The sequence below is a fragment of the Mixophyes fleayi genome, chromosome 3, assembly GCF_038048845.1.
Source record: "Mixophyes fleayi isolate aMixFle1 chromosome 3, aMixFle1.hap1, whole genome shotgun sequence".
Classification (NCBI taxonomy): Eukaryota; Metazoa; Chordata; class Amphibia; order Anura; family Limnodynastidae; genus Mixophyes; species Mixophyes fleayi.
Genome location: NC_134404.1, coordinates 194,150,220 through 194,175,605, shown reverse-complemented (window position 1 = coordinate 194,175,605; position 25,386 = coordinate 194,150,220). Strand labels below are relative to the sequence as shown.

General features: G+C 40.0%; 1 protein-coding gene across 2 annotated transcripts in view; it reads left to right on the top strand.

Annotated features, from left to right (window-relative positions):
* TRAPPC3L (trafficking protein particle complex subunit 3L) overlaps positions 1–25,386 on the top strand; it is a 135,939-nt gene that overhangs the window by 38,679 nt on the left and 71,874 nt on the right. For both annotated transcript variants that reach the window (XM_075200643.1, XM_075200644.1), the window contains exons 2-3: positions 22,611–22,658; positions 24,201–24,298. In XM_075200643.1, the coding sequence (XP_075056744.1) occupies positions 22,611–22,658; positions 24,201–24,298 (146 nt within the window). The remainder of the gene's footprint in view (positions 1–22,610; positions 22,659–24,200; positions 24,299–25,386) is intronic.

Below are 25,386 nucleotides of genomic sequence, written 5' to 3'. Positions count from 1 at the left end.
TGTTTGGTGGAATTCTGACCAGTTGAGGGTGTATTTATTATATTGTGGCCCCGGTATCAAATTGGGTACCGGGGCTACCCCACTACGCAGTCCAGAATTTTTTTGGGGGGAATTCAGAGCCGTTATATTGTGGTGACCACTCCTCTACGCAGTCCAGATACATTTATTGGTGCGATTCATACCAGTTGATGGTTTTCTTATTATATTGTGGTGACCACTCCTCTACGCAGTCCAGATACATTTATTGGTGCGAATCATACAAGTTCAGGGTTTTTAAATTATATTGTGGTGACCACTCCTCTACGCAGTCCAGATACATTTATTGGTGCGAATCATACAAGTTCAGGGTTTTTAATTTATATTGTGGTGACCACTCCTCTACGAAGTCCTATTACATTATTCGGTGCGATTTAGACCAGTTGATGGTTTTCTTATTATATTGTGGTGACCACTCCTCTACGCAGTCCAGATACATTTATTGGTGCGATTCATACAAGTTCAGGGTTTTTAATTTATATTGTGGTGACCACTCCTCTACGCAGTCCAGGTACATTATTCGGTGCGATTCAGACCAGTTGATGGTTTTCTTATTATATTGTGGTGACCACTCCTCTACGCAGTCCAGATACATTTATTGGTGCGATTCATACAAGTTCAGGGTTTTTAATTTATATTGTGGTGACCACTCTTCTACGCAGTCCAGGTACATTATTCGGTGCGATTCAGACCAGTTGATGGTTTTCTTATTATATTGTGGTGACCACTCCTCTACGCAGTCCAGATACATTTATTGGTGCGATTCATACAAGTTCAGGGTTTTTAATTTATATTGTGGTGACCACTCCTCTACGCAGTCCAGGTACATTTTTTGGTGCGATTAATACCAGTTGATGGTTTTTTTATTATATTGTGGTGACCACACCTCTACGCAGTCCAGATACATTTATTGGTGCGAATCATACAAGTTCAGGGTTTTTAAATTATATTGTGGTGACCACTCCTCTACGCAGTCCAGGTACATTTTTTGGTGCGATTAAGACCAGTTGATGGTTTTCTTATTATAATGTGGGGACCACTCCTCTACGCAGTCCAGAAAGATACCTCGTTGCAACGTTTTGGACTAATAACTATATTGTGAGGTGTTCAGAATACACTGTAAATTAGTGGAAATGCTTGTTATTGAATGTTATTGAGGTTAATAATAGCGTAGGAGTGAAAATAAGCCCAAAAACTTGATTTTTGAACTTTTTATGCTTTTTTCAAAAAAAATCCGAATCCAAAACCTTAAATCCGAACCAAAACCTTTCGGCAGGTGTTTTGCGAAACAAATCCGAACCCAAAACATCACGAAAATCCGAACCCAAAACACAAAACACGAGACACCAAAAGTCGCCGGTGCACATCCCTAGTCTAAACATATACACATAGCAAGCATGCAATACAGACAATGCAGTTCTTGTCCATATACCAAGCTGACCACAAATTCAGTATGGCACATCACAGCATATGCTCTCTACACCAACATGTGCCCATTAGGGCAGCATGGTATCTTAGTGGTTAGAACTTCCGCCTCACAGCACTGGGGTCATGAGTTCAATTCCAACCATGACCTTTATCTGTGTAGAGTTTGTATGTTCTCTCCGTGTTTGCGTGGGTTTTCTCTGGGCGCTCTTGTTTCCTCCCACACTCCAAAAACCTACTAGTAGGTCAATTGGCTGCTATCAAAATTGACCTGAGTGTGTGTGTGTGTGTGTGTGTGTGTGTGTGTGTGTATATGCTAGGGAATTTAGACTGTAAGCTCCAATAGGGCAAGGACTGATGTGAGTTCTGTGCAATTAGCTGCGCTATATAAATAGCCGATGATGATGATGACGACGTGTGGGGTGTTTTGTTTTCTTGTTTTTATGTTTTGGTTTGTTTTTTTTTGTTTGGAGGGGGGGGGGGGGGCAGTGTTTGAAAAACTGGTGATTTAATCTTAATTAGCCTAAAATATATTTGGTGGCTGCCCATCAGATGTTGATCGGGATTAGCAGTCTTTTTGGATTCATGACACTGCTTTTGCGGCCAGTTAGGTGTACAATTATCTGATTGGCTGCCAGAATCAGTGTTTATGAAAACCAATAGAGCTGTAAGCTCCAATGGGGCAGGGACTGATGTGAGGGAGTTCTCTATAAAGCGCTGCGGAATTAGTGGCGCTATATAAATAAATGGTGATGATGATGATGGCAGCACGGTGGCGTAGTGGTAGCACTTCTGCCTCACCACACTGGGGTCATGAGTTCAATTCCCGACCATGGCCTTATCTGTGTGGAGTTTGTATGTTCTCCCTGTGTTTGCGTGGGTTTCCTCCGGGTGCTCCGGCTTCCTCCCACACTCCAAAAACATACTAGTAGGTTAACTGGCTACTATCAAAATTGACCCTAGTCTCTACCTGTCTGTCTGTCTCCCTCTCTGTATGCGTGTGAGTTTGTGTCTATATTGGGGAGTTTAGACTGTAAGCTCCAATGGGGCAGGGACAGATGTGAATGAGTTCTCTGTACAGCGCTGCGGAATCAGTGGCGCTATATAAATAAATGGTGATGATGATGATGATGGTTACTTGTTTGTCTCAAACTTTCTCCATCTGTATGTGTTGTATACCTGGTATAAACAGTACAATATTAAATTATGCCCATAAAAAGCAGAGATGGATATGGAGACCTTATCTTTCAAATTAATTTAGCAGTAAGCATAAATTGCAGGTTAATACTTTCTGTTTTTTCATGTAGCACAGAAATACTTGATAGCTTTATTTTTGCACTGAAATTTAAAGTTGACTTAGGACATGCTCTTACCCAATTAGAAATCTGTCCCCAATTTTTAAATTGACCTCCCCCTCCAATGCAGCATGGTTTTGCCAAGTTATTCATTTTTTTTGCTTTACTCCTTAATGAATCAGGCTCACTGTATTTCCAACTCTACATGAGCACCTGAATAAACCTGCTATATCCCATAATTGCCAACTTTGTATTGTTGCCCTCCTGGAGATCCCAGAGGGGGAGGAAGTGATGAGAGCGCAGATTGGGTAGGGCGCTGTGAATCGCGTCACTGAGGCGCCTGAAAGGCAAGATGCAGAAAAATTGCCTGCTCTCCTGGGAGTCCAGGAGAGCTACCCAGAATTTGGGAGTCTCCAGGACATTCCGGGAGTGTGGGCAATATGTTATGTTCTTAAAGAGCCAAAAAGTATATTTAGCAAATCTTAAATAACTGTATAATGACAAATATTTGAGAAAAATGCAATTTTTAAAATTGAAACATATTTAAAATGTACATGCACTCTTTGTGAACAGGACAGTGATGATGATGCTGATGATGAGAAATACTGATAGTGGATAAAAAAATAAAAACAACTGTGTAAATGATGGACACGAAGCATATCATAAGCAAGGTTTTCCCCACAGGTGTGATTTCATGCGATAATTAAGAAAACAACATCCAAGCATTGTCAGGGCCATTTATAAAAATGCAGTACAGCCCTGCTTATAATTATCGCTAGCATGGTCTTAGGGACTTTGAAAGAGAGGTGATTGTTGGGCATACTTGCCAACTCCCGGAAACTTGCTTCCGGGGGTTGGGGGCGAGACTGGAGGGGGCGGGGCGAGGCCAATCGCGTCATTTTGGCCCCGCCCCCCGCGAAAACATACAAATGACGCGATTCTCTGTGAAATATTGGATCCGGGAGAAATGCAAGCTCCCCCGGGAGCCTGGGAGACTGACCAGAATTTCGGGAGTCTCCCGGACTTTCCGGGAGAGTTGTCAAGTATGTTGTTGGGGCATATTTGACAGCGGCTCCAGTGACCAAGACAGCTCCACTTGCTAATACTTCCAAAGCATAGAACTCGGAGGAAAAAATCACATCAGCAAAGAGCAACAGAGGGGGGAAGCACATACACTAGGACTGTGATATCTGTGTGTTAATGCAAAACAGACAACCAACTGCAAGTCAATTAAACTGCACAATTCCAGAAATTGGTGGACTCAGTGATTTAATAACCATGGCACAGAGAATGTGTTTAAAAAATTACCTTGAACAATTTTGGGTGAAAGTAAAATCCAGTCCCAAAAGGTTACTTACCATTGTCCAGTGTATAGGATATGTAGTGGGCTTCCTAAAGCCTTTGGCATAACTGTTGATTTTCTGCTTTTCCCTGCATACTTACATTGGTAGACAACAGACTGTCTGAATAAAAGATTGGGTTGGCAGGAACATGTGGTAGAGTTCACTGAACTCCTCCTGCTCCTGGCTCTCCAGTGTTTTCTTCAGATAGATAGTATATTCTTGGTTGACAACATACTGTACTTCGAGCAGGAAAATGCTGGAGAGTGGAGTGCAGCAAAGGGCACGCAGAAATTATCGGTGGTCCATCCAGATATCCTGAGCATTAGTCCACCATTAGTTATTTTGCAGCCAGGTTGTATATAGAATTTTCCACCCAAAGATTAATTTTCCGTTTTGGGTGAAATTATTTTTTAATGTGCTATTCAATTTAATGCTGTACCTGGTATAACTTAAACGTATTTACTAAACTGTATATGTCCAGAGTACAATCTGTCCTGTAAGTGTGTAATACTTATTGTGAAGTTTGATATTTGACTAAATGGCCTGAAATGCCATTTCAGATTACCACAGGTTAGTTTGTATGAATGTTTTGAGTGAGTACACAATTGTATCTGAGCACAAAACCTGTGGCTGCTCTTAAAAATAAACTTCAGCTGACGTTTGCACCATATATACCTTAAAGTTACTGTATGAAATAAACCTATATTTTGAGATAAAAATGTCTGCTGTAGTGGAAATTGCAGTATGCTCAATGAATGGACACATTGTGGATCTATACAAATATAAACATTTAGACATACTACATTTCAGACAAAGGAAGTTTTGTGAGACAAACATGAATCAATTATGAATACATTGACATTCAGGCAGTAATTCAAAGCATACATTGTGGAAAGCTGATGGGCATAGGAGACTCACACCAGTCATGTGAGAGCTTCCATTTACTGCTTGCACAGCATGCACGCACAGATTTACACACATTTATTGAGACACTAAAACTGGGATACTGATTTAGGTATTTCACAACTGGTTGTATTCTTCAAAGCAGAGATCATTTAGTCACCACATAACCCTTACAATCAATTATCATCCAAGATGCATGCTCAAGAAATGATCATTAACAGAACTTTTGAGGAAAGTCCATATTGCAGGGCTACACTGAACAGCAGATTCTAAACTAAGCTTACTAATGAAATTATCGAATTGGATATGTGACATCACTCCATTATTGGCCAAGCAGGCACACTCTCTGGTGAGCCTGAGGAGCAGAGTAGAGTGATAAGTGATACCCCTGTGCTTTAAGATGAGTGCTTGGCTTCAGGCAGTTGATAATCATAGGTACAGCACTATTTCCTAGCTTTGGATAGAAATAGGTGTTAAACTATTAGATAGAGGGACAGTAAGGTGGCACAGTGGTTAGCATTGTTGCAGCAGTGCTGGGTTCATGGGTCCAAAGCTAAACTGGGCCAGTACCATACAGTTACAGCTACAGTCCACTGGTTCCTGTAATGTTGGATATTAGGCCGATATGTAACTCACATTTGTGCATTCTGGGCCACTTATTTTTCGCTCTGAAGCCCTCTCTGGGCGATTGGCCATATAACTCCATTTTGAATGTAGTATGGGCTTAGTCAGGAACACTAATGTTGTCTGTTACATAGCGCCAAATCTCTCCTCAACTGTGCCAAATGTTTGTGGGATACCTTGCACAACCTGTCTTTGAAGAACTATTGTTAACATCTAGACGATTTGCACTGGCGATTTACTCTCTTATTGTTAGAAACTTGACAATTCACATTGGCAAATTATTTTCAGGTCGGAGCCATTTATTAAGGAGTTTAGAAAAATCACATAACTGCAGTCTGATTGTTTTCACTCTTTCAAACTCATGTAATTGTTGAACTCTACCAGGACCATAACTCCAATCTGAGCCAGAATCTCTAGTTTCAATTCTTGATAGTCCAATATCTCTATTTCACCTAAATCCATGTAAACTTGTTCGGCTTCGCCTCATAAACATAGCACTTGAATTTCAGCCCACTTCTCTTCTGGCCATTTTGCAGATTTAGAGGCCCGTTTAAATGCCATCAGGTATGCTTCAACATCGTTTGCTGGCATAGTTTTCTGAAAAACAGGTGTGTGCTCTACTATCTTGTCCAACTGTACAAGTATCAAAATATTCAGCTGTGCTTACAACAGCCGTGCAGTCTCCTTCTGAACAGTTGCAGCACTTATGCTTGCTGTGTAGCAATCACTTGCCACAGTTCATTTAACTTTTCCTCCAATTTGACTATTTGGGGAGGTGGGATGTGGAATCTGGCTTCTCTAAAAATCCAACAATGTCACTGTCACCTTCAAGATCACACTCACAACGTAAATCTGATATATTAGCTATCTGTTTTATTTGTCAGAATGGCAGACAACTTTCACAAAAACAAACAATATTCCCTTGGCGATCTCTATCACTAATCTAATGAGAGAATGTCCAGCATTAATCACCCTGCCCACAGGGAACACAAGTCTTTTAACTCTGTAAGGGGTATATTTACTAAACTGCAGGTTTGAAAAAGGGGAAATGTTGCCTATAGCAACCATTCAGATTCTAGCTGTCATTTATTTAGTGCGGTTTCCCAACTCTAGTCCTCAAGTACCCCTAACAGTGCATGTTTTCCATCTGTCTTTGCTGGAGCACAGGTGTAATCATTACTGACTGACATATTTTGAAAGATCCACAGGTGGTATAATTATATCACTGGTCACCTGGAAAACCTGCACTGTTGGGAGTACTTGATGACTAGGGTTGGGAAACACTGATATAGTGCATTCTACAAAATGACAGCGAGAATCTGATTGTTGCTATAGGCAACATCTCCAATTTTTCAAAAACGCAATTTAGCAAATATACCCCTAGCCTCTCCCCAACTCGACAGAGTTGTCAAGCCCATGTCATCCTGCTACTGAGACTGATCCCTCTCAGCTTCCCTAGATAAAAAGTGATAAGAACAAATGCTCTGCTTGGCCTATTTGTAAGGCTTCATTACAGCCACATTCTGGAACCTTCTAGCTGTGAGGGTCTCTCTACTAAATACTGTTGCAGTATACCCTTTCACACACTGTCCATAGGCACACACTGGGAAGTTTTTTGTCTAACAATAACTTTATATTAAATTTTATAGTTAAATTAGCATACAGACAGAACACATATTGCATGCAACATGAGAAGAAACTAGAAGATTCCATGTACAACAGAGTTCATTGCTATAATACAGAGTGACATTATGGGGGGTATTCAATTGACGGCGTGATCGCCGTAAATCGAGCACTCTAAAAATATTACCGTTAACGGTAATCTGCGCGTAAAAAACGTTAATACAGTAATTTAATCGCTGGATTTCAGCTCGCGGCTCAGGGAGCCACGAGCTGAAATTCAGTGAGTAGTTACCATATTAACGCAGTGGCGCACGCAGGGGGGGTTTCTGAGTCTCTAGTAACCCCCCCTGCGTTAACTAAGTGGCCACTCTCCTATACAGCAGCCGCGGCGCTGTCAAAGAAGCGTCCACGGCGGTGCTGTATTGTATACAGCACCGCCGCAGATGCTTCTTAGACAGCGCCGCGGCTGCTGTATAGGACAGCGCTGGCGAAACGGAGCTGCTGCGCATGATCACGCCGTCACGCCGTCAATTGAATACCCCCCAAAAAGTCAAAAAGTATTTTCAAGTCTTCTGAAGTAAATATGAAGTCTTTATTCCTTTCACATCAGATGTGGACACTTCTCAAGTAGAGAGAAGTGTCGTTGTGCATACAATAACAAGCTTTTAAATATTTTAGCAACATCTGCTACACAATGTAATCATCTGTACTCTTATTTACAGTTTCCTAATATGGTAAAGAAGTTTCTAATAAACATTGGCTACCTTGAGATAAAGAAACAACATACATACACCAACACTGATATAAGTGGTGGCATCGTAAATCTCACTCCACTTTGTTTAGCTTGATCTTTGTTCTTTAAACCTGAAGGTAAATAAGTTTGTCTTTCTGCCACTAAGAATACATCTTTTCAGACCATGTCAACCTTTGACCCCTTCCAGCTGAATTCTGAAAAGAACAGAATTGGACACATAGGAGGAATTCAATTTACCGCGTTACTCTCGAAAGTAACGCGGCCTGGCCTGCGTACTATTACCATTATTACAGTAATAGTGCGCATTATTACTGTTAGCACAGTCATTTATAATGCTGATTTTTGCTCGTGACTCAGGGAGCCGCAAGCAGATATCTGGGTTAAAATTACTGTATAAACGGTAATAGTGCGCACCATTATGCAACACCATTGCTTAACTGTCTTATTAGGTGAACCTCAATTAAAAAAAATCCTGAAGTAAATTTCTGGTATGAAACTGGGTCAATTCTGACAACTGTCTTTTTTTGTTTTATATACATATATGGGCATTTATATTGCCAAGCAGCTGGTACCATATATAATGTGGGATATACCGAACGCAGGCTTTTTTTTCTCTGGCTTTGTTTCAAAATATTGCCTTATTGTCATAGCAGCTGTCCATCAAGCCTATTTAAGGCACATTTGGGTGTGGCTCACAAGCCAGCCCTTCCTAGATATAAACCCCTATACATGGGAGGTGAGTGCATCTGATTTTAATTGCATTTTAATGGTGTTTAAAGCATATAGGTCAGTGTAGGACCTGCAGAGAATGAGGTACCCTTGACGCTCGGATGCAGGCTTAAATGTTTTGATCAAAATGTTTTCATTTTGCTAGATACACACAGATATGCAGTGTGAAGGATAAGCGCTGACAACGGTCTTTTTTGTTTTGTATACATATATGGGCATTTATATTGCCACGCAGCTGTCCATCAAGCCTATTTAAGGCACATTTGGGTGTGGCTCACAAGCCAGCCCTTGCTAGATGTAAACCCCTATACCTAGGTGGTGAGTGCATCTGACTGCATTTTAATGATGTTTAAAGCATTTAAAATAGTAAGTTGGTAACCAGAGCTAGGCGAAATATTTAAACCAATCAAAAAGTGATATAGATATGAGAAGTGTGAATTTAAAGGAAAGAGCAGTGACTCCTTGTCAAAAGAAAATAGATATTCTTATTAATTAAGGGTATTTGGGATAATAACCCTAAGGTGTGTTCCCTTGGCTGCAGTTGTCACGAGTCACACTTGCATAAAAAGACATCATGCAATCATAATGTCAGAAACAGGATCCATGAGCCCAATTAATTATTTTGTTGCCAATTGCATTAACCATACCTGCCTACTCTCCTGGAATTCCCGGGAGGCTCCCAAATTTTTGGGAGTCCTCAAGGACTCCCGGAAGAGTAAGCGAAAACTCCCGAAATTTGGTGAAATTCACGGCAGTGAACGCATCGTTAAGCTCCGCCCCCTCCATTCAATGCTGCGAATTTCGCTTTTAAAACAGTGGGGGTGTGGCTATGGCGGAGGGAGAAATCTTAAAAGTGGGCATGTATGGCATTAACGTGACCTCTCTGTACACCTTTGCTGTGCTATGTATTACACCGATCCCCATCACATTAAGGTGTAGTTTACCAATGCGCCTCCAGCTACAGTATATTATCAGGACACAGCGCAGTCAAATAAATGAATTCTTAAAATTCTATGCACTTTGGTCCCTCAATAAACTGGCAGATGTCTAAATAGTATATTGTTGGCATGAACTCATTAATGCTTTAGCACAGTGATCTGTCTATATGTTAAACTGTTCCTTAGTGCTCTTCAAATGCAGCCATGTAATACAAATCATATGTATCCTAAAGGACACAGTGCTGACTTATTGGTTAATTATATGCTATTTCAAACAATACCATAGACGACCTTAGTATCCATCCATGTTTGTCAATGTAATAAGACAAATTGGTCTCAGGCTGTCCCAGACAGGATAAGTGATTCTAAAAGTGTATTGCTACCTTCCATTAACCCGTGTAATATCGGGTATTAGTTGGGGCACACTATCCGGTATGGGGACTGATCGTGGTTCATGTTACAGGGATAAAGGTAAGTTTCAAGCAGTCATAGCAGATGCTGACACGCCTTTCTCCTTGTTAGCTTGTTCACCTCCCTGTCAGTTAATGAGCACTCAAGAAGTTAGTCAGCATTCATATATTTTCGTGTATTCCTTTGATTCTGTGCAGCATAATAATGTTTTTTTTAAAGGTGCTCTCATCTAAGACAAAAAATAAATAACTATGTACAGCCAGTGGGTAGTACATAGTGAAAAAATAATACTCACCCCCTCTACACAGCCAGTGTCGGACTGGGACATGAAGGACCCACCAGGGGACTGCAACGCTAGGGGCCCACCAGAGAGGGTGTGGCCAGCCATCATAGAGGCGTGACCAGACACTAGAGGGGGAGTGGTCAGCTCACTAAGGACACCTAGCACCATAGTGTAGTATATAAAGAATGTAGTGTGTATATAAAGAGTACACAGTGTTGACCTGCCCCTTAGATTGGGCAGAACAGTCACCAAAAATCGGGATTGTCCCACTAGACAAGGCTTGATTAACCTGTGGCACTCCTGGTGTTGTGAAAGTACAAGCCCTAGCTTTGCTTTGCCAATATATAGCAGCTTATTGCTGGAAGGGTATGCTGGCACTTGTAGTTTCACAACACCTGGAGTGCCACAGGTTAGCCAAGCCTGCACTAGACTCAGAACATTTGACAGACTGTCCTACCTGTTCTTGTCACTTTTACCACCTGTGGCTGCTGGTTTCTTTATTTTCGGCTTGTCTGGATCCTGGAATGTTGAGGGCCCTATTTGGAAAAAATAATAGGTACATTTAGAAAATTCCAACCAGCCCCGGCATTAAATAAATAGGACCCACAATTAATACTTAGGCCTTCCTCCAGCCCCAACATTAAATAGTATTCCCATTTAATAAATAAACGGGTCCCCAGGGGCAGCTCCGCCAACTTTTAAAAGGGTGTGTGGCCGTAAGGCAACGGGGCCCACAAATGATTTTTCAGGTGTCCCGGTGGGCCAGTCCGACGCTGTACACAGCTATGATTCTGCAAACATCTGATTGTTGACTTGCTTCCTCTGGGTACCCAGTTTTGCTCCCACACTCCAAAGATATACTGGTAGGTTAATTGGATTGATGGAATTAAGACCAATATATAGTTAATTGTAAGCTCCACTGGAGCAGGTACTGATGTGAATGGTTAAGTATTCTCAAAATGCTGTATAATATGTAGCCACTATATAAATAATTATCTGTTCAAAAATAAATGTCACTACATTATTATTTGCACTGCCAGTGGTTTTCTCATGCTGCAGCTGCTGTGAAGAAGTTGCAGGGCAAACTATGATTTGGCATTCCGCCTGTCTTTACGTGGCTTGAAAGTTATTATACAAACTGCATACAGATGATGCTAGAGATAGGTGAATACACTAAAGCCAACTTTGCTGGCAAATCCATTTGTGAATCATTCCCAGTTCGCTAAATATTCAGCAAATAAGTAATACCCACAGGAGAAACGACAGTCAGTACAAGACAATTGCCAGATGGCTAGAATACCATACAGTGCTTTGTACTTCCTTGCCAGTTTTTTATACAGAGCCCAGTGCCTGGTGGCCCATTGTACAATGCAGTGCTCAGTCCTTAATGGCCCAGTGTACAATACAGTTCAGAGCTCAGTTCTGAGTGGCTGAGTGTACAGTATATTATTGAGTCTTTGGTAATCAAGTGTACCCTACTGAGTTCAGTCACTAATGGCCAATGTACACTATGATGCTGTGACGAAACGAGTTTGATAACACCGTAACCAGCCTGTTTATCGTTTCTCTCAAAATATGGATTATAGCATGTACTTCTTATAGCCCTTGCTTTTGTTCCCCAGCTCAACAGAATACCACTGTAGTGTCTAATTACATGTGGATAAGTGTACATTGTAGCTCATTGTAAATATGTATATTGTGTATTGTATATTGATGATGTGGCAGTGAGGTTGTTATTCATTGTCCTTAAAGTGAAGCTGGGTGGGTAATGGGTAAAGTTCAGGTGGTGTCCAGGATACAGGTGAGGGGGCTGGAGATGCATTCATTCTCCTTCCCCTACAGGAAGCATGGAACAGCTGGGGACCCTGTAACATCACAAAGTAGTGTAAGGGGTTAATTTTAGGAGGGACTGACTGCTACCTTAACTTTGGAGGTGAGGGAAGCCAATTAGTATTCATTGTTCTCCATAGGACTAGTCCAAGTGTTTTGTCTGCGTCCCAGCAGGGGGCTTCTGTGGAAGCACAGCTCATTTCACCTTTCCCCTCCAACCCCCTGATCCAGGACCTACCAATGTTTAAAGAGAGAGAGACCCAGGGGTTTGTCGAGGGACGGGAAAGCACTGTGGAAATTTGACCCTAGATATAAGGAGCCACTCCAGGGAGGGGAGGAGATGTTCATTCTTGGATTTCATTCATGGAAGGTGCAAGATCTGGTTGTGAGTTGTTGGTCTCTAAAAGAGTCTAGATATGCAGCTGAGAGAGATCCATGGGTCGTCAAGTCTGGACAGCCGGTGACTGTAACTCCTTAAGCTAGTTGGGTAAGGTACAGATGATGTAGTAAACCTGTCTGGCATTTATTTACTGTGTGTACATAATAATCTAGTGATTTTTATTACAATAAATGTATTTACTTTCTAACTGCATTTGCCTGAGTGACTATACGAATCCTAGAAGGTACTGGGTAGACTTCCCTGGCATAGGTAGGCACCCGTGGGTGGCCAGCCAGAGTGAAGTGTGTAGAATAGGGCCAGAAAACCCGGTGTCTTCACAGATACATATTCTGTGACGGCAAATGTACCCAATAGTTCTTAACTCCTGATGGCCCAATTATTATTAATATTATCATTTATTTGTTAGGCGCCACAAGGTTTCCGCGGCACCATACACATTACAAACAGTAGACCATACAGGGTGACATAGTACAGAACAATAAACACAAAGTACCAATACTTCAGAAACTCCGGGCAGACCTGTGGGTAAAGACGGAGCAGAAGAACAGGTATGGAGATAGGAGGGGAGAGGGGCCCTGCTCATACGAGCTCACATCCTAAGGGAGGGTGAACAAACAGGCACAAAAGGGAGCCATTAAAGTAAGGGAGAGAAAGGCGGGGCTAGGGGAGAGAGGGGGAACGAGAGAAGGAGGTTAGCGAAGGAGCAAGAAGGTAGGGTTAAGAGGATGATTGGTAGGCTTGAGGAACAGGTGAGTTTTAAGTGCTCGTTTGAAGGAGCACAGACTGGGTGAGAGACAGATGGAGCGAGGGAGGTCGTTCCAGTGCAGAGGAGCAGCACGGGAGAAGTCTTGGATTCTGGAGTGGGAAGAGGTAATCAGAGTAGAGTAGAGGCAACGGTCATTGGCCGAGCGCAGGGAGCGGGCAGGGGTGTGAATGGAGAGGAGGTTAGAGATATAGGGGGCAGTAGACAGGGAGAGAGCTTTGTAAGTGGTGGTAAGGAGTTTGAAAAAGATCCTGTAGGGGAAGGGGAGCCAGTGTAAGGCATGGCAGAGAGGGGAGGCAGAGGAGGAGCGGCGTGAGAGAAAGATGAGTCGGGCAGCCAATATATCATACAGGGCCTGAGTCATTAAGGAGAGCAAAGTAAAAAAATAAAAAAAAAAAAAAAAAAAAGGATTCAGTTTGCTCCTGGACAAACCATGTTACAATGCAAGGGGTGGAAATTAGTTTATTATTTTGCGCATAAGTTAAACTCTAGCTGTGTTTTCATGTAGCACACAAATACTTTATAGCTTTTTGCACTGAAATGTAAAGTTGATCTAGGACATGCCCTAGCCAAACTGTAAATCTGTACCCACATTTTAAATTTACCTCCCTCCAATACAACGTGGTTTTGCCCATGTGCATAGTTACTCCATTTTTCTATGATTTGCTTTCCTTAATGACTCAGGCCCGCAGAGTCCAGTTCCTGGTAGCCCTGTGAACAGTATATTGTTCAAATGCTGGCTTTATATAGTTCAGTCCCTTGCCAAGTTCCACATCAAAAAGTGTGCCCTATCAAGCCCAGTCCCTGTTGTCATTTTACAATATATTACCCAGTCTCTGTTGAAAGTGCAGAGCTCATTCCTTGGTGGCTAGTGGTAGTTTACGCATCTCCATCCACAATCCATCTCAGTTCTGGTCTCTCAACTGCTATCAGCTTGATTGATACCAGCCTTGTTTTCATGCCGTTACTGAACTCGGCAGCCAATCAGAACTCAGCGAAAGGACAGGAACACGATTGCTATTAGCCAATAATGGAACAGATTGAGGTTCAGTAGAGGATCGCAGATGGAGTCACTATCAGTTACTACAATACTTCTCAGTATTGCCCTCCTCTTGAATCAGGAAGATGAGGCATGGCCACATTTGGGAACATATTCACACTATTTGTGGAATGGTCACGTCATGTCCTCTGGTGGCACGCCTATCACTTCAGAAGCATACAACTAAAAATACAGATAAGGAAATGTAAGTGTGCAGACGGATATTACACAAATGGAATATTTTACATTCAACACAAAATCAATCCCTAAATATTAATATAAGAATACTTAATCAAAGTTCAATGTACCAGAGTAAGTAATAGATTTATACAGATTTAGCATTAGATTGAAAGGTACTTTCCTATATATTACTTTCTTCAAATGTACAATTGACATTATAACCTCCAATAAATAAAATCAAAAGAACAGATTTAATACATCAGTTCTTAAGAATTCAAATAAATAGCTATATATGAATAAATAATTATATGGTCGAAATCTTCGTACCACTATGCTATTCTTATATATTATTAAATTCCCTTTAATTATTCTTTATTATACAGTGAACAGAAAGTGCTTCTCTATGTATTTATAATATTATTTCACCTTTGATTTGAGTTATATGTCTTATTCCATCTGTGTATCCAATTTATTAACACTTTATCTATTCTGAGCAATTTATTTATGTTGGCTGTGCTCTGTTTAAGTGGTATTTGTAAGATGCTAGAATGTTGTTTCACCAATGACAGCCCTTAGTACACTTTTATATTAGTAACAATAACAATAGCAACAAAGTAAAAAAAAGTGCCTACATTCCCAATGTAAAATTGCAATCATGTGTCTGATGTAGAGTTTGATGCATGTTGCTTCCTTAATTAGTCAGAACATACATGTAAATACTGTTGCAAACAATGCGCTGTTAAATTTTTATTTTAAGCTGCACATCCAACACAAAAAACAGTAGTATTTCTTTTCAGGTGTACAAATGTGTATACTTCCGTTCAATGACAGCGTAGATAAAAGACTCAACCGTGTTTGTAAAAGATGTGAAAGTCACATTACCCTACTTGTACACAATATAGTAATGAAGTGTTATGTACACAAGAGAGATAAGTGTCTTGACAGTGTCATTAATAAATTTGAATTACACTTCTATCAAAAAAAATTTTATGAAATTCCCTCACATCTGTTATTTACTGATTTACACATAGAATTGAGATCTTTCCTGTGAGAAATTAGAATATAGAAGTCATCTAATAACATGTGTTGTGCCTTTTAAGATTGCTTTAAATATATTGTAGAAGTTAACAAGTTAAAATAATGAGCATGTGGCAATGTTCCAAGAAATAAGTGGAACATGTTAAAATAGTAGATAAGAGAAGCGCTAACAAGAAATAGTTTATTTTAGATAACGTTGTTGCTCGTAATGTTTTGAAACTTACTTTGAAAGGCTAAAATCATAATGACAGATTTATACCACAATTATTTTAGACATATAATGTCAGGTGTTATATCTTTTTGCTATAAGAGCAAAAAGATATAACACCTACATACATGCTATAAAAGTTCCAGAGTGCTATAAGAATGTGTAATCTTGATTGTAATAAACAGAACAGTTTCTATACACACAAGATATGGTGTTGTGATCTCTGTGTTCTTTGATCGATCGTAATCCATACATGCAAAAAAAATTCCTTTGATTGTGTTTAGCTCAGTTTCAATCCACAGCTAGCATAAGATGGATTTGAAACCTGCAATAGTCCGAAGGGAAATGACAAAAAAGAAATCTGAATAGACACACTTAGGCCACACATTAACAAAATATAGCCATGAATGCTTTATGAATAGAGTACTCAGCTGGAAGGTTCAATACACAAACTGCCAATCTGAAGCCGCATGATAGTGCTGCTGGTGTTATCATCATCATCACATACCTTTACACCATGCCTTCTGTACCAGCAAATCTAAGACTAATATAAATCTAAGAGATGTCTCCCAGGGGGCCTGCTACACTTATGTACAGTGTACACAGACTTACTGTACTAAATTTATGCTTGCTCACCCCCATTAAGCCTGTACAGGATTAAGCGGCTGCATTTGTAATATACATTAAAATCTAAATATGGATGCATTTTGGTAGACATACACATATGAGGCCTTCATTTAAGAAGTACAGTACATCCAAAGTACAGTAATTTAATCAATTTCTTTAACTTTTCATGTGCTTACCACACTACAAAAATGTAATCCCTTTAAGTTAATATGATAATTTATGAGCCATGCTGATAAATATGTCTGTGTATATACAGTATCTTAGTCCGCAAATATATTTTTCAATTTATGAATTGTTCTGCTGGTGAGTTTCTCTTGGTATATATGTGATGGAATCCAGGGTGGGACACTACATCGCTAGGCCCCATAGCAAATTTCTCAGTTGAAATTTTACAGCCTCAGCGTCGAGACATAGGGCGTGGACTTGTCGGTTGCGTGGCCACATTAGGATGTGGTCATGGCCATGCCCTCAGAGGGCTGCTTAGCACTGTAAAGCACTAGGTTGCCCCTTAAATAACTCCCTTCCCCTCCAAACACTGCGCTGCACCAGCTCTCCTGTGCTATGTCGAGCAGCTGTTAACAGAAGATACTGTACTTCCCAAGTTCCCACTGGCGGGACTGTCCCACCAAAATCGTGACATTTGGGAGGTATGTGGGTGGACCCCTTGCATGCTCAGAATAACAGAGTGGGGACAGCAGGAAAATGACTCACCTCACCTCCGAGCCCCATGGCTGCTGCGCTCAAGCAACAACAGAAGTTTTACCACTGGATCAAATGTAACTAGTACTAGCAGCTATCAGTTTATAGAGCAATTAAGTGCTAAATTGGTTTAGGTTCACACTCTACAAAATGTCTCCTGATGCGATATCCTTAATGATTTTACCAACGACTGAAAAAAAGAAGTCCTGATCAGCATACCAATTCATCTGAACACAGTCATATTCATTGGCTGAAAAGATCGTGACTCTGCACTCAGCATAGAGATTTATGGACAGCAGTGTCCATAGATCTCTATGCTGAGTGCAGAGTCACGATCTTTTCAGTCCTGAGTGCAAAATTGGCATGACATAGATCCATCGTGGAATGAGAATTTTAGTCTACTTTAAAAATGAAATCAAATGATACAATGTGCTTTGGAACGATAATCATTCATCGTTGAAACATACACACTAATGTGATATCGGGCAGACCGCTCATTTACCGTGTGATTGGCCCGATAATCGTCTGTAAACCCTGTAGTGTGTACCCAGCGTAATAATCATATTCATGAAATTCATCACACTTTTGCTGCCCATTTTGTACATTTGCATGAAGGAGGACGGGACCAGTGCTCCTATATGCACTGTCCAGCTTGACAAAAGACCAGTTAGGTCTGAAACGTTGCTGTTCTTTATGTACCACATTTATTACTTTAGACACATGAAGATGTGCTGGTCTTCTTTTTATATTGGATTATAAAATTGAGGAAGCCAGTCTGGAACCTGGCACTGGTTTAATATGATAATTCTGGGGTAAGTGTTGAGTGACAATACCATTACTATGGCCGTCAATGTTATCCTACCTATCCCTTGCCAATTGGCCAGACGCTAATCTATTGTACACACAACATTTTTTCCCCCAGCACACTGCTATAGCCAGCAACAGATCTGCCATTTCTACTGTAGATAAAAATGCAAAAGTCTTTGTTGCACACATTTCCAAATGTATGTTTAAGCCATCCGCCACGCCAAGGCGCTTTTGCTAATAGGATGGTCCTACTCTAAACAATGAGAGTCCCATATATTTAGGCCATACATATGTGTTTTTAAATTGAGAGCCAACTTACCAAAGAGGTACCCCAGAAGCCTCCATACAGCAATTCAGTGCCAGTACCCCCTCTCAGCTACTGACACCAACATGCCTCTCAGACAAATACAGAAGTGGAAGCTGCTCAAATCAATTTATAGGCCATACCAGGTGCTTGAAAGGGTGGGGTTTATCCTGCAAGGAACATACACACAACATTTTTTCCCCCAGCACACTGCTATAGCCAGCAACAGATCTGCCATTTCTACTGTAGATAAAAATGCAAAAGTCTTTGTTGCACACATTTGCAAATGTATGTTTAAGCCATCCACCACGCCAAGGCGCTTTTGCTAATAGGATGGTCCTACTCTAAACAATGAGAGTCCCATATATTTGGGCCATACATATGTGTTTTTAAATTGAGAGCCAATTTACCAAAGAGGTACCCCAGAAGCCTCCAAACAGCAATTCAGTGCCAGTACCCCCTCTCAGCTACTGACACCAACATGCCTGTCAAAATGTTGTGTGTATGTTCCTTGCAGGATAACCCCACCCTTTCAAGCACCTGGTATGGCCTATAAATTGATTTGAGCAGCTTCCACTTCTGTATTTGTCTGAGAGGCATGTTGGTGTCAGTAGCTGAGAGGGGGTACTGGCACTGAATTGCTGTTTGGAGGCTTCTGGGGTACCTCTTTGGTAAGTTGGCTCTCAATTTAAAAACACATATGTATGACCCAAATATATGGGACTCTCATTGTTTAGAGTAGGACCATCCTATTAGCAAAAGCGCCTTGGCGTGGCGGATGGCTTAAACATACATTTGCAAATGTGTGCAACAAAGACTTTTGCATTTTTATCTACAGTAGAAATGGCAGATCTGTTGCTGGCTATAGCAGTGTGCTGGGGGAAAAAATGTTGTGTGTATGTTCCTTGCAGGATAACCTCACCCTTTCAAGCACCTGTTATGGCCTATAAATTGATTTAAGCAGCTTCCACTTCTTTGCTAATATATTGTATTGTGAGAAGATTAACATGCTTCAAAATATTTACAGCAGCACTCTGTAAAGCTGGGTACACACTACACTGTTTTCGTCCAATAATCGGCTCAAACAGCCGACATACGACCGCTCATTCAAAAGTCGGGTCAGTGTGTGCAGTGACACGATGGTCGAAAGTCTGCCCAAATGGACGATTATCGCCTCATTTGGTTGGTCGTACCGTTTAATATTTTCGTTCCAATCTCGTTTCCGCTGTGTAGTGTGTATAAACTTCCGACCGATCCACAACAGTGAGTACGAAATTACAATCATTGCTCACGACAACATGGTTGTAAAAAGTCGCTAAAGGGACGTCTGCGCTTTCCTTTATTGTCCTAAACAAGGCTAGTGTGTATGCAGTCCATGGACCGAGCGATCGGAACATCGATCGCATGTAAAATCGCTCGGCATAAAAAGTTGGTCGAAATTTCTGTAGTGTGTACCCAGCTTAAGTAGATAAATGGATTATTAGAAAACAATAGCAGTCTACTGAAAGATAAGCAATATAAACAAATTTATCCACTTGGTTTGGTAACACCGCATTTGTGGCAAATGAACTAGTGCGGACTTGTGCTTTTATATGATTATAGAACTTCTTGGTTCCATATCCATTCACAGTAGGGCGTGCATTATGCCATGTATATTCAGTATACATATATATCTGGAAGAAACTATTGTATTTTTAGTCTCATATTACTTGGTCCATTTCAAAGTCTCTTCTTTTTATTTCTTTCCCTGCTGTAAGGTATAAGGATTCACTGTCTAACTGGCCCTAACCCACAGACATCAGTGTGGCTGTCAGAATATGTACCAGGGCACTGCCAATTATTATTATTATTATTATTATCCTTTATTTGTTAGGCGCCACAAGAGTTCCGCAGCGCTGTACAATGCACAAACAGTAGACAGTACAGGGTATTACATTACTGAACAGTAAACAAAAAATACTGACTCTTCAGGAGCTCTAAGCAGGCTAATGCGGTAGAGATGGAGCAGAAGAGCTGGTAAGGACACAAGAGGGAGGAGGGCCCTGCTCAATGAGCTTACATCCTAAGGGAGGGTGAACAAAACACAAGTACAGAGGGAGTGAGTGCCAATGCTGTTAGCACCAGAAATTTGTCCTGATAGGATCTGATACAGGTGTCTTAACAGCATTATAGACCCCTGGACTTATCAGTGCACTGGACCAGACCTACACAACCACTCACAGGAATAAAAATGTAAATTGGCAATAAAATTAAGCTTATATGTGTTAGTGCCTCAAACAAAATCAGTCTTTAAACATTAAAAATGCATCATAGCCTTCAAACTTCATTTCACTCAATTTCTTTTATTATTTACATTTTGTAGGTAGCAGGGGAAGGCAACTGACATGGACTATTAAAAATATTAGAACTTGTAGGTTTACGGCTTCAATAAATGATGTGTGTTGATTTTGTCTTGTTTATGAACAATTAGTATGTTGTTTTCGTCAAAGTCAAGATATTTATTTGCAACAGCAAGATCGCATGTACAGATAACAGCAGATACTGAGATGATTAGTCCACCTAAATGTTTTAATAAAGAGGTTCGGAATAAATCTCCCAGAATAATATACTGAAAGTTGGCAAGCCTATGGGGCTTCTATGCTCGCAGAGCCCGCTAAACTAATTTAATTAATGTGAGGTCACTGGCCCTGCTCATGTGTATGAACTAAGAAATTGGCACTGTATTTCTGTCTAGCAGTCACTCGCTTTTTATTTAAATATAAACTCCTCCCATCTAACATGGCGCCACCATGTAATCGAGCAAGAGAGTAAGGTGGACAGATCTAGTTAAGTGAAAAAGAAGAATACAATCAGATGAATAAAACCTTGCAACTGCAACAATAAACAGAGCAGACTAAAACACAGAAATAAAACCTTTATATAAGGCACTTTTAACTCTTATATAACTTCCTGCACACAATGGGTATTTTAAACATCTAAACGGAATTATACTATTGTTCTTGTTTCTTTTTCTTTTATATATATCCGTATTTGCGTGGGTTTCCTCCGGGTGCTCCAGTTTCCTCCCACACTCCAAAAACATACAAGTAGGTTAATTGGCTACTATCAAAAATTTACCTTAGTCTCCCTCTCTCTGTCTGTGTGTGTATGTTAGGGAATTTAGACTGTAAGCTCCAATGGGGCAGGGACTGATGTGAATGAGTTCTCTGTACAGCACTGCGGAATCAGTGGTGCTATATAAATAAATGGTGATGATGATGATATGTACACGCAAAACTTGGAGAACACGTCTTGATTTGGTGGCATAACAAAAAGATCAGAAGGTTCTTTTTTAGACTAATATATATGACATTACCCTGGTTTTTGTTTTTTTTTAAACTTCAGAAATAAATTGCTTTAGAACTAAGATAATATAAGTTTTATTGTGAAACATATTCATCGCTAATATGTTTATGAAAAATAAGCACCTGACGAGTTTTATTTGTGTGTTATATCTAGTTAAATATTAAAACTTCAATTTATATATATTAGGCAGCTGAGTAATACATAGCCATATATGTTAATGTTCACTAGTGGCTTTACTTGCCCTTTAAATGGTTATATTAGTGGATTTTATTACGCTACACCTAAGAATGGACTAGGTTCAGAACATGTCCAGTGTGAGACTGCTCACTTGCCCTCCCATATCGCATGTGCCTTAATGATGGCAGAACTGTTCATAGTAGCTTTGAATTAAATTTTTTGTTGCAGCCAGTCACAACACACTGTTGAAGCATGGTGGCGTAGTGGTTAGAACTTCTGCCTTACAGCACTGGGGTTATGAGTGCAATTCCCGACCATGGCCTTATCTGTGAGAAGTTTGTATGTTCTCCCCGTGTTTGTGTAGGTTTCCTCCGGGTGCTCCGGTTTCCTCCCACACTCCAAAAACATACTAGTAGGTTCATTGGCTGCTAACAAATTGACCCTAGTGTGTGTGTGTGTGTGTGTGTTAGGGAATTTAGACTGTAAGCTCCAATAGGGCAGGGACTGATGTGAGTGAGTTCTCTGTACAGCGCTGCGGAATTAGTTGCGTTATATAAATAAATGGTGATGATGATGATGATATTGTAACTGTGCCTTATGTAATATACCTATAGATTGTTGTACTAAGGGGAGCTCACTTAAATATTATAACCAGGTATAGCCACCTCTAACAAATAAAAATGGAAGCAGCATTGGCATTGTGTGAACACCATTAACTGTGTGGAAAATTATACTCCTTCTTTGTTTCAGTGCTTATAACCAGTGCTTAATAATTTTTCTTTTTCATACTAATAAATATTCTAAATGATTGTATCTTTAAATGTTTCAGGATTGGCATTTACCAGCTATCTCATCCTCTGCCTCAGCACATAACATTGTAAGTACATTGCCTGCAGCCATAACATATGCATTGCAATTTACCAATAGAGTTTGTAGATATGTGTGACGTAGTTTCCGGTTTTCTTCATTGATATAAAAAGTAGGCTATTCTTTACTTTTGTTTTTTTTTATTATTATTTTTATATATATAATTATATAAACAAAAATACAGTAAGGACAAATATTTTTCAAATACCCTGTTTGAAAATATTTAAGCCTCCATGAGTAAAAATTCCATTTAATTTACTTTTTACAGAAGGAAATTTAAAGGATATTTTTCAAAAGGTGTGTTTTCATTACTTGTGATTTTATTTATTCCTGAACAGTGTGAGATTAGCCACATGAAGAGATTTCTATGGTCACAAAACTCCTTGGTGGACTTGTGACAATTTTATTTTTGAAGGCAGAAAATCAGAGATTAGCAGGGTACATCACAGCATTAAGAGGCATAACATGTACATAAATATTATACACTAGTAGTAATACTATATGCACTCATGCTAATGAGATTATCAATTATACTGAGCCATACCATGTTGTTCATGCTAAACTACCCTTACCCACTACCATTGTGTTTGCATCAAAAAATGTAAGTGCAAATCACATGTGAAAACATTTATAAACACTATGGACTTAATGCTGAATTTAACTTGCATTGCTTTGCGCAGCTTAAATTCCAAAAGTTTGCACTGAGCACGCCCAAAAAGAGAGCGTGCCAAAGCTGTACTTATCTGACATTTACACCTCCTGAAGACTGGAGAGGTTACGGAAGAGGGAAGGGACTAACGTTGTCCGAGTACATTAAGGGCATGTTTATGCTAATATGACTAGCATATATGGGCATAAACATGCTATTTTTTGAGTAAAATAAGCCCAACATGCATCCAACTTAGCATCAGGCCCAATGCATTTGTGCATGCATAAAAGGTTGATATGTGCTGGAAGCAGAAGCAGGCAGCACAGAACTCCCATTTATTTAAATGGGGAAGTCCCTGCTTTCATTACACATAAATAATGATTAAATTATTCTCTACTTATGTGGGGAAAAAACAATTACCGCTGCCATGAGGTCCATTCATTTCAATGGGTTTTCTATATGTATCACAAAACCCCAATGAAATGAATGGGCCATTGACATGAATGGGAAAATGTGTTTAAAGCATGTTCCTGTTTAAGTGCAGTAGCATGCTTTAAACATAATGAATATGAGCAAGCAGTATTCAAAATAACTGCTGAAACGCAAATACATATAGACTCCGATATGAATGTAAATGGCTATGGACACAGAAGGGCTTTTTTTTTTATACATACGATTGCGTGCATTGCACATGTGTAAAAAATGTAAGTCAGACACAGCATCTTAGCATCAGTGGATAACTGGCCTTAGTGAGATAAGATGAAGAATGCACTTAGCTATGATGGCAAATTGCCTATAGGGTCCTTTTGCTGCTAGGGACTGGAGTAGAAAAAAAAACACTAGCCTGCATAATAACAGAAAATGTATGAAAAAAAATAAAACTAATTTCTTTTTTGGTTTCAGAGTAGAGATCTCTTTGTTCTCACACATGGAGCATTAGTAGCACAGTTGTGTAAAGATTATGACAGTGATGAGGAAGTAAACAAATACTTGGATACAATGTAAGTATATATTGATATCTATTTTAATATTTCTGTTTTTGCTTCATGCAACAGATCCCATAACATATAATAATAATAATTTTTATTATATTCCCATATTGGTTATGCAACTGAAATGGGGAATTGTTTTAGACTAGTTTTAAAACATTTCTTAAAAATATAATTCAGTCTAAACTATCGGATTAAGAAAAAAATATCCTTATTTATAAGATTTATTTTTGTGTTATATTTCAATAAATGTTCAGGAAATCACAGAAGAATTTGTATTTTTTTTCACAAAAATGACCTATAGCAGATATCAACTCATTTAGTCTTTTGGTTGAAAAACAACATTTAGGATAGCACCATTGTTTGAACAGAATAAAAATAATTACTATTATTATTATCCTGTATTTATAGGGCACCACAAGGTATCCACAGTGCTGTACAGAGTACAGACAGTGGAACATACAGGGACAACAGTACAGAACAATAAACAAATAATAACAAGACTCCAAAAACTCCAAACGTCGTAAAGTGACATTGGATCAAAAGAATAGGTAGAGAAACAGGAGGGAAGATGGCCCTGCTTGTAAGAGCTTACATCCTAAAGGGAGGGCAAACAGATAGGAGGCACAAAGGGAGTCAGAGGAGGGGATCAAGCACAAGAGGAGTGAGTAGCAAAGACAGGTGAAGAGAGAGGTGAGGAGATCAAGAATAGAGAGAAGATTAGGTGGATGGTTGATAGACTTTGAGGAATAGATGCGTTTTGATTGCTCATTTGAAGGTGCACAAATTTGGTGGACAGTCGAATATTCAGAGAGTAGGAGGTCATTCCAGTGGAAGGGGGCAGTCCAAGAAAAATCTTGGATTCTGTAGTGGGATGAGGTGATCAGAGTGAAGGAAAGGCGACAGTTATTTGCCAATCACAGGGAATGGGAGGGAGTGTGAATGGAGAGGAGGTTGGAGATGTATTGGGTAGTGGAGTGGGAGCGAGCGCTTGTAGGTGAGGGTGAGGAGTTTGAAAGGATTCTGTAGGGCAGTGTTTCCCAACCCTAATCCTCAAGTACCCCTAACAGTGCATCTTTTCCATATCTCTTTGCTGGAGC